Source organism: Aulostomus chinensis, chromosome 21, assembly GCF_037954235.1.
Source record: "Aulostomus chinensis isolate RoL2024-O1b breed Wild chromosome 21, RoL_Achi_v1.0, whole genome shotgun sequence".
NCBI lineage: Eukaryota > Metazoa > Chordata > Actinopteri > Syngnathiformes > Aulostomidae > Aulostomus > Aulostomus chinensis.
The window spans coordinates 21,614,192-21,624,624 of record NC_141340.1 but is presented as its reverse complement, the minus strand read 5'-3'; the positions used below and the strand labels follow the sequence as shown (position 1 = coordinate 21,624,624).

The following is a 10,433-nucleotide window of genomic DNA, read 5'->3' as shown; positions in this document are numbered from 1 at the left end:
GCGGTGCTGAGTGAAGCTCACACGCCGAACCTGAGAGCTCCATTAGTCCTCTTCAAACCTCAACATTAATGCTGCGGGCTCTCAGTCTGGGGTGGGTGGCTGCCCCCTGTGGTGGCCTGGGTGTACCGCAGCACCCTGACCTCTACGCTGCTTTAACCAGAGCCTCCCAGGTCTACGTGCGATAGACGGGCCGAGGATTCGGGTGGATCAGCTTTAGTCTGCTTTGTTCTGTTATCACATGAACCTGCACAAACCAAAGTTTTCTGAAAGAGCGGTTTAATAACTAATCAGAACATTATATTCATCTCTTAAGACTGGGCTTGCGCACATAATTTAATACTTTGCACACACCTTTTGTTAAAATGGTCTTGAATTCTTTAAACTTCATGCCGGTTAAACATTTCTGTGTTACGGGACTGTGATTAACTGTTCACATGAGATTTTAAAGCTGGCGTTCTGCATGTTTTGGGGTCAAATCTTGCCTTCCCTCAGAGGTTCTCCAGGAGTTTGTGAAGCTGACCATCACCAGACAGAGAAAAGCAGAACCCCTCCGGCCGTTAGGCGACAGGAACACAACCATAAATACATATACAAAAGTGTTTGTCTTCAGTACAATATATCTCAAAGACATTCTTTCACTTCACCGAAACCCCTGCAACTTTGTTTTGTTCTTCTTTTAGGGCCAAGAGGATTGCATCAGCAATTAAATATCTATGTACATCTGTGTGCAGTCTCATACTGAAGGAAGTGGCGAGCAAGAACTCTGGGGTGCAAGCAAAGCTGCGGCCTAGCAGAGGATAGGCACCGGGGCAAATTTAGCCGGGTGGCAGCTGTGGCACGAACAAAGCAACTCAACCGTTGGGTGACTTTTGGTGAGACTCCACAGGCAGAGACACACTCCAGCACCAATTAGAATATATTGCCCACTTTTCTCAAAAAAACCCAAAACAAAACAGGATCTTTGTTGCTTGACCTTAGTTTGTTAATCACATAGAAAAGAATGACTGAATGGAGTCTCACCGTCATCATCCGTCTTATTGCTCTTAGTCCTCTTTGATGGATTCAAGCATTAAGGTGCGATTTAGTTGTGCCGATCATTATTAAAGTGACAATAACAGAACACTTGGGAGTGTGTGTGGGTTCGTATCGTCTCTAGGGGCAGGCGCTCTAAAACCGGAAATGTACTGCATTTTGCGTGTTATCGTGAGTGCTGGGATGGAGATGCATTCATTAATCTCACTTAATAAAATCCCGGAAGCTGTTTTATTCTTTTTTAGTACATTTGCATTACAACTAAGGCTGTTCTTTGTGCTACAATATTTTGCTACAGTGCTGGAGAGCTAAAAATGTGAAGCTGGCATCTCCACTTCGATGGAGTAGTGTGTTCTTTGTGTCGGATCGTTTCTCGTATCAATTTGGCCTATTTGATACATGGTCATGCAGGCAAAGTTTTTTGTTGAGACAATGTCGCAACGTTTGAGAAGCGGTGCAGTCGAGAGTGTGTGTGTGTGTGTGTGTGTGTGTGTGTGTGTGTGTGTGTCAGTGAAAGGGTCCCAATTGAATTCTATAGGACAACAGTGGAAGTCATCAGTGCTGGAGTAACTGAGTAGAAATACTTTGTTACTTTAGTATTCGATTCCATATTTGATTACCTAGCAGTGAATGTACTTTTTACCTTTATTACATTTTAAAATTGACCTGTAATTTCTACTTGACTACATTTGCGTGCTGCATAACAAAAGTATTCTTCCTTCAGTGAAATCACCTTCACCAAGTTTCTGTTCAAAAGTATGAAAAAACAAACAAAAAACAGAAATGATAAGCTAATATACTGCCACATTACCTTCTTTCTGAACCGTTACTTCAACCTGAATCATCTCAAATGGCCTTTTCTAAGTTACAAGCATAATGTACTTTTACTTTTGCACTAAAATACATTTGAGAGGTCACACCTTTACCAGTTAAAACATTCCCTTAAGTAACAGGTGACAAGGAAAGTACTTCTCTTGAGTGCAGATGTTCAGCTCTTTGTCCAGCTCTGCTCCCCTGTCAGTAAATGAGTTACTTTCTTTAATATTCATTAATTTCTACTAAAAATGGAGATGCATCACCTGGGGGTTCTATGACAAAGAGCATCCTAGAAGTACGTCTGTGTGAGGATCCTTCCTCGAAAAGTATTCTTAGGAAAAGAAGGTACCGAACAATTCCAGATGAAACTCAGAACTGTACTTGGGACTCAGCCAGGATGTGACGCTGTGATAATTAGCAGACAAATGCAGTTTTCTTCTTTTAAGCTAGTAAACCACCAAGATAATTAAATTAAAACAAGCAGAACTAATCGAGTCAGATTTAGCAGGTTTGAGCCATGTAGTTACTGTATTGACGTAGTTCAGAGCAGTGGAATGAAATCCTGGAACTGGAGCTAAAACTGCAGAATTCTTGCCATCAGTGTACCAGGCGTCCAGCTCTGTGATCGCCCGTCGTTGAAAGGCTGAGCAGGATCGAGGCAACAGCTCACTGCCAGAGTAGAGGAGACTCTACATCTCTCTCCACGCCAACTCTCCACCCAGAAGATGTTTGTGAACTGCAACATGCTACCAGCGCTGGAACGGAAACGCCTGAAACGAGGGCACACATCTACCTGGACCACGTGAGCTACGGGGTTCCTGCAGACAGTCACGTCAGGATACTCAAAGCTTTTCCACGCTGTTCTCTCAGCTCTCCTTCTCTGTCTCTTTCTCTGTCTCTCTTTCTCAGCACTTTCAGGGACGAGTATGGTGGACAGGAGTCACATAAAAACCACAACGCTCCTTTAACTCCAGAGACATTTCCTATCTGTAGCGTTTAAACATCGTCATCCTCTGGACTGCAAGATGCTCTACAAACATTTTCAACTGCACTTCAAAGACCTGCAGGTTCCACATGTCTTCTGCCACGTTGCCATGAATGTAAAACTCAAATACGTCTTCATCTTCCTATAGCAACACCTCCTTCCTCACATTCTCCCTCTCTCTTCCTTGACCCGTGAGCCTTTGATCTACAAAAACCTCTGGCTGTTTCCGAGGTTTACTATCGGAAAGAGACAGACCGCCTGCTGAATTGCTTGTACAGGAAGAAACTTACAATAATAAATAAAACCGTTTAAAAATTTAAAAAAAATCGAGGAGAGAAACTCAAGAAATTCAGAAGATCAGAACGGAACATCGAAGCTCGTTTTTATACAAGTTTATCACTCAAACACATTGTCACAAACGTAGAGAATAAAGAGCTAAACAGCCAAGAATGGTTCAAACAGCTTATGAGTTGTGGAGCTTTTTTGTATGTCAGCTTGTTTATGGTGAGTGAGCCTACGGTAGAGCGAGGAGGTGATGGCGAGATGGACAGTGATTCACTAGCATGTTACTGAAGCAGAGAGTCAGTGGCTACTACGGACAAACAGCCCCTACGAGTCACAAGGAAGAGAGAAGCTACGTGTGAGAGGAGTCATCGGTTCATAAGGGAAGGGTTTCCACGTCACTCAGGTGACCGGGTATCTGGTTTTTGGGGGCTTTGTGGAGGCAGAAGGTGCAGGGTGAGAGAAAGTCCACTAGCAGGCTGTGAGTAACCAACACATCCTTGACAGCCTCTTTGGAGAAGACGCAGCCAATCATGAGAGAAAGCCTCGCCGTCCCCTGGTTTCCCTTCATGTGGATTCCTACCAAGACCCAAGCTTAGTCTATAAAGTTCAGCCAAATATGGGAAGGTGGGGTGGCAACAACGAGGGCGATAGCGCATGGTGATGAGGCATGACAACATGGAGATCCACAGATCTTTAAGATGAGTCACAAATATGCAATTAGATATGAAAGATCAAAGGGTTTTAAGAGCTTCAGAGGAAGGCTACGATCCCTTTAAAGGGCTGCTGTTGTCCCCCTGCGCCTCCCCCTGGAGATGCAGTGAGGAGGGGGCGGAGGGGGAGCTGACGCAGCCTGCACAGGCCGACGACTCACTGAGGGACACATTGCGTGGACTGAAGTGGTGGTGGTGTACGGAATAGGAGCAACCATGTAGGAGGGGTTTGTTGATATCTTGGTGGGCTGGCCAGGTGATGATGTCGGCGCCGTGGTCCGTGCGAGCGCGAGCGTTCTCGCGGAAGTTGAGCTTGAAAGACTCAATCTGCAGCAAAAAGGTTGAACAGACGAGAAGGGAGAGAAGACGGGGAGGAACGGAGAGAGAGAGACAGACAAAGGGAGACGAGAGTGAGGAGTCGATGTTGGGGGAGGGGGGTTGAGATGAGGAGGGCAGAGGGACAGCAGAATTAGATGCCTGCAAGATAAGAAGCCAAAAGATGATGGTGTGATCAGGAGCTGTGGACTGCAACAACATGATGAACACAGAACACGCACACGTGCAGCAGGGGGAGACCGGGGCTTCTGGTCACATGGGCCAGCTGCCACGTTGCTAATATTCTCACCACCAGAGGGCAGCACTTAAAAGTGGAGTAGTAGTTTTGTGCATCTACTGTACGTGGTCATGGCTTCTCATCCACAAAAGCTCTTCGCCTGATGATGGTCAATATATATGATATCACTAGTGAGACAGAGTGTAAGAATCCTTCTGTTACTTTGAAATTAAAATATAACCAAACAATGTATTTGTTCTTTTGTTGTATGTTACAAAACACCGCGTGACCGTTTGGCCCACACAGTGACAACTTAGCAGCTGGTGGACAACATGTCACATGCTCCCACTTCTCATTTAAATGTTTATAACTCTGAACCCAAACAAGACATAAAACTTTTTACAGTTACGGTTTTGAAAAGATGAAGTACTGATCTGATGATATAAAAGTGACAAGATGCCCCGGTCTCCCCTACATGCAGTCACACAGACAGTTAACCCCCCCACACACACATACACTGTTCATCCTGTATGTTAATGATGCAGTGTGACACGCTTCCTGGATGCAGATAGCTGGTATTGTTGACCCCCCCCCCCCCGCCGCCGAGGCAGCACGCACTCACACTTACTTGTCTCTGGGATGCGTGAATCCAGAGTCTGGGTCTCCCGGAGACCCTCACTATCACCCGGAGCCCCCTCCTTCAGCCCATTCTCCTGGGCAGCAGGGCTCCCCACCTGCCCTGGCTCGGAGCCTGGGGCTGGGGCCGGGGTGCCACTCAGGGGGGTCCCATCCCCCTCTGTTGCCTCCTGGACCCCCTCAGCCTAGAAACACATAGCAGGGTGTGTCAATCAGGATGGGATGGAACGACCTGGCTCCAAATCTCACTCTTGCTGACATTTGAGCAGCGAGACTAAAATTGATGGTAAATTCTTGAATAATTCAACAGTTTGGGATTGTGAGAACCTTGTGATGCAGATCTGGAGCCAGACTAAGGTGGGGAACGATGGGATCACAAAAACAAGAACTGAGGAGAAGAACATCGAAGCAAACTGAATATCTGAGTGTGTCTGACGCATGCAAACAAGCTGGAAAACAAAGAAGCAGCAGATAAGACAGAAATCAAAATATGAGGGGCAAAATGTACAACAGTGGTGTCTCCTCTGCACAACACTCAGTGTTTCATGATTTCAAGTGTTGCTTCCTCTGAAGTACTTATGACCATAGACGCCACTGCATGTCGGTCTGCTGATACAAGTCAGTTGCTGTATCGCTTCAGAATTTACACTCAGTTCAACAACAAATGCTCCTGCACACACTGAAGCTCCCTGAATGTCTCTACACTTCATAGAGTTATGCTTTCATGAAAAGAAGATCAAGTTTATGAATACTGAAAATGCCTCTAAAAGTCAACAGAAATAAAACTGAAACAGAAGCTCAGACTGGATGCGTGAGAGTCTATATTCAGCAGTGGATTCAAATTGTCTGACTGTACGATGGTGGTTGTGGGATCACTTAAAAATGTATTGTTTCTATTCTTGAATAAAACAAAAGAAACAGTTGATGACCAAAAAGAAGGTAAAGAATAAAAATCCACATCAGCCAATAACCAGCTCACAGGAACGTTCCCTGTCACTGTGACAATATCTTAAACATTTGAATCTAGAATTTGAAGAACAAACTTCAGTGCCGCTGTCAAGTTGTAAGCTTCGTATATGAACCTTAGATATGTACTGAGAAAGGAAGAGGATGTCAGTGTGGCATTCTGAACATGTTTGCAGGCCTGCAGCAACATTTAGCTCTGCAGCAGTAACATAGAAGATGAGACTATAAATCAACATGTCAGTGTGTAAATTAACAAGTTTTCTTGAGTCAAAATACACGTATGTCCCTTATTTAGAGTGTCAGCCTGAATATGCAACATGGAGTCGTCTCTCCCATGCTGTAAGGATGACGGGTGGACAACAGATGGCGATATTGAGTCGCTATCTATGAACGCTACCAAGGGAAGAAATACAGCGAAGACCTGATATGCAAACAGTGTTTGTGTTTTAGAGTGAGACCACATCAAGTTGTTTAACCTGTATGAAGGAAATAAGGAGACTAAATCAGCTTTTAACTGACGTCAAACAGACTCACAACCTCAACGTCTGATGTCAGGTTTGTGTGTTTGTGATTCATTATTCCAGCAGAAGTTTCGGGGGTTCGATGGCAGGGTAGAATTATGAAAACAACGCATCTAAATGCAACTAAAATACTGCAGAATATTTTTAGATCAAGAGACAAAACGTGAGACTGTCTGGTCTCAGGTTCAGAACAGCAGTTTTTTAATGAGTCATTGCAGCAGGGACTGCATGCAGTATCAGACATGACAGTGCGACAGCTATGTTTGTGTCATTCGCATCAAGACTGCATGATTCAAAGCCTTCCAAAATAGATCTCAGTTAAAAAGCTGTCTGAGAACGCTGCTATTCTTAGCCGGTTCTTAGAGAACGCGTCTTCACTGAGTTGGAGGGTGTGTGTGTGTGTGCGCACGTGTGTGTGTGTGCCCGCACGCGAGGATGACAGGGTGAGTGAAAGATGTGACCATGCGATGATCAGACATGACGCACACATGGGCTGCTGTAGGCTGAGGGGCCAGGTGACATCACAGGTGATCCCTTCGTATCCTTCTAACGGGATCACCCAACTCAATCAGCCGACCCTCGGGATGAGGCTGTGCCATCGCCTCCACGCCTACATCCTTTGACTTCTCCTAACTCCTCACCAGTGGAGGTGCTGGCTTCAGGGGAGAATCCACATGATTTCATGAGAGAATGATAAAACATCGGGAGGAAGGTGTCCAGGTGTGGAGTGCTCAGGTTTGAGATGTGTCAGGCTGCTGCTCCTTGCTCGCGTCAACAGTGATGCAGCTTGAAGCAACACAGTAACTTTTAGATGAACACATGGTGAGCCTGGACAATGATGACAAGTCTGTAACTATCTTATCACTGACACATTCTCATAAAGTGATACTTCACCCAAAAAGTGTATTTTACCCTTCAGCTACTCACTGGCAGGTATCTTGAGCTGAGGAACGTGTTTTTACCTCCTGCAGCACTTTTTTGGTCTCCAGAATGCAGAGTAAGAGCCAGCCACGTATATTTAGCTTGAAGCTACTGACGACTGATGGCTAACACCAGCTGCAGCAACAAAGAAGAGACAGCAAAAGTTTAAAGAGACTTCTTTGAAACAAAGTGGCTGACGTGGATGACATCAGATGATGCTTCAGAATTTGTAAACTAACTTTTTAGGACAAATTTGCTGGTGTTAGCTGTCATTCTCTATTAGCTTCAAGCTAAACATTCAGGAGGGAAAAACAACATCTTTGTGTGCTCAAGACTGTGAGAATTTGAGAGGGGAAAAACACTTTTTGGGTGAAGCATTACTTTGACATGCAGATGCTGAGTCAGCAGCCGCATCCTTCAGACAACCATCACCCTCATCTCTCTGGACCAATCATCATCATGTCGTCAGATTCTCTTTAAAACATCAAGCCGGTGACAAAGTTTGACAGTATAATGAACCACAACTCAATAACATGGAGGGATTAAACAAAAGTAACACGTTATGAGTCTTTCCTCAGTCGATGTGAGGGTCTAAGAGCAGAGGATGTTGTTATGATGCCACGTAAAGCCCTTTGAGACAAACTGTTTGTGAAAACAGGCTGTACAAATAAAACTGCCTTGCCTTGCCCTACCAGGCTTGACTGACTTCCGTCCCAACTGTTAGTGCACCTGAACCACACCTGAACCTCCTCGAAGGATGCTGGTGGAACCAGACACACAATGTGAAGTCTGACTGGTTTCTGCCGCTGTGCTGAGAGGCTAAACTGCACCACTGCTGTATTCATGCTCGAATGAAAGGCAGTGATGCGCCCAGATACCATCAAGTAGGTCATGAAAGTAGTCCCTCTGGAGCCCACCACAGAGCCTCAGCACACGGAGCCCAGACCAGCTTGTTGCTGACCTGGAATACTGAGTGTGCTGTGAGAGCTGCCCGCCTCAGACCGACGTCTCACCTTGACGTTGCCTCCACCAGGTGAGTGGCTCACGTTGTCCATGGAGCCCACTTTGGGCTGAGCCTTTTCCCTGAAGTTCACTTTGCGGGACTCAATCTTCACATCACCACCGCCTGGAAAGCATATGTACAGTCAGACACACACACACACACACACTAGCCTACACACACACACACACACACTAGCCTACACACAGATGACCATCATCACTGTTGACTCAAACCAAGGAGGTCAGGGGCTCTGTCTGAGTCACATGGTACATCCACACACAGATCTAAAGCTCCCACTTTATCTGATAGACCTGAATAAACACAGGTTCCTCCACGAGAACAACTTACCCAAACTCCACCTAAACATCAGCTATGCCTCCACGAACTGATCAGACTGATTTCATTTAAACTGATGGAGCTCATAAACTACAACTGGGAAACAAAACTTCCAAAAAAGCCGCCAAGTGTTTCGAAGAGGTCAACACAAGGCCTCCCAGCTCACCAGGCTTGTGCTTGATGTTGTCCTTGGAGCCGCACTTGGAAGTCACCTTACTCAAATCCACTTTCTTGTTGAGGATCTGCACCTGTCAAACGTTACACAAGACTTAATAATCACCCGTATCAAATTTAAAAAATCAGGCCCAGCATTTGACAAGGTAGAGAAGGTGCTCTCAATCGCCCTAAATAATAGGAATATGACATTAAATTCAATTGGCACAGTTGTAGAAAATGCAGAAATACCTTTCTCCTGCTGAATTGGACATAACACAACAGCCATGTTTCACAAGTTCTAGCACACATTCAAAGCACATTGGCTCTTTTCCCTCCACTAGTGTTTAGCTGATCGGGATGAGAAGCTTCTAGTTCTCAGGTCTGCAGAGGAGGTGGTGCCAGCAGACGGCGATGCAACACCCGCCAACGGACCACGCCTGTTTCTGTCAGTTCAAGGGATGCAATGATCTACACACTCTGATGATAAACCTGAGACAGCTGCTTCCACTGTCATGCTTGCTGGGTTGCAGTTCCCATATTTCTCTACTTGCACTTGCAGGTTTGACTGCATTCACACTGCTGATGCTGGTGAGGACTGCACTGGCGTGCTCAACAGTGCAACGGTGGAGTCTGAATGTTAGAAACCTTCATTGCAGACTTATTTTCCAATTTGGGCAATATCATGTGATTGTTATAATTTGGCACACGCACACACGCACGCACGTGCGCATGCGCGTGCACACACACACACACACACACACACACACACACACACGGTATAAAAGTGTGTGTGGAAGTGTACTAAAAGACAAATCCCAAATCAGACAGCAGTGGTGTCACCGGTCTTTGGAACGGTCCATTAGGAAAGGCTCCATTCCTGCAGTGAAACCAGACATCAGTCACACCATTGGTCTGAGCCTGTGGAATATTGAAGTGTAGAAGTACCAGACGCCACAAGAAGCAGCTAGGGAGAAGATAGAGTTATTTCAGCGAAGCAGAAATCCCAGATGTAGCTGTGCAGAGAGCCTGCTGGCTGGGGTTTGATTGCTTGACTGGAGTTTAGTGGGTTAGTGACGGGCAGGACAACACAGGAGGAGCTCGAGGAAGCAGGGACAGGGGAGGGGGGCTGTGAGGCAGATTCTGGGGATGGGCTGGCCATAGGTCTTGCTAGCATGCTGTCCCAAAACAAATGATGCCCTCGACTTCACAATCATGAGCAGCGCTGCGTCCATCCGGGTTTCCACTTGGGGGGACTGCCTTCTGTGCATAGCCTACTCATGCCGACGCCCCTAATGACTTGGGAGCCTCTTATTATTAACCCTTTCATCAAATTATTGAGCAAACTGGCCTGTGCACATGAGCTCTGCTTTGCCAGGCAGTACTTACATTCCCTCCACCAGGAACATGCTTCATATTGTCCTTGGAGCCCAAGCGTGAGGAGACGTGGCTGAAGTCCAGCTTTTTGGAGACTATCTGAACCTACAGGGACACAGCATAGCAGCAAGAGGGGGAC

At 46.0% G+C, this 10,433-nt stretch overlaps 1 protein-coding gene across 1 annotated transcript in view; it reads right to left on the bottom strand.

The window, feature by feature from the left end:
• Positions 1-4,162: 4,162 nt before the first annotated feature.
• The window catches only part of LOC147242038 (uncharacterized), a 100,841-nt gene continuing 94,570 nt past the window's right edge, over positions 4,163-10,433 (bottom strand). Inside the window, exons 14-18 of the mRNA XM_086191430.1 lie at positions 10,307-10,399; positions 8,931-9,012; positions 8,439-8,551; positions 5,010-5,202; positions 4,163-4,305 (exon numbers count right to left, since the gene is read on the bottom strand). Of these exons, the coding sequence (XP_086047556.1) occupies positions 4,298-4,305; positions 5,010-5,202; positions 8,439-8,551; positions 8,931-9,012; positions 10,307-10,399 (489 nt within the window). The 3' untranslated portion in view covers positions 4,163-4,297. The remainder of the gene's footprint in view (positions 4,306-5,009; positions 5,203-8,438; positions 8,552-8,930; positions 9,013-10,306; positions 10,400-10,433) is intronic.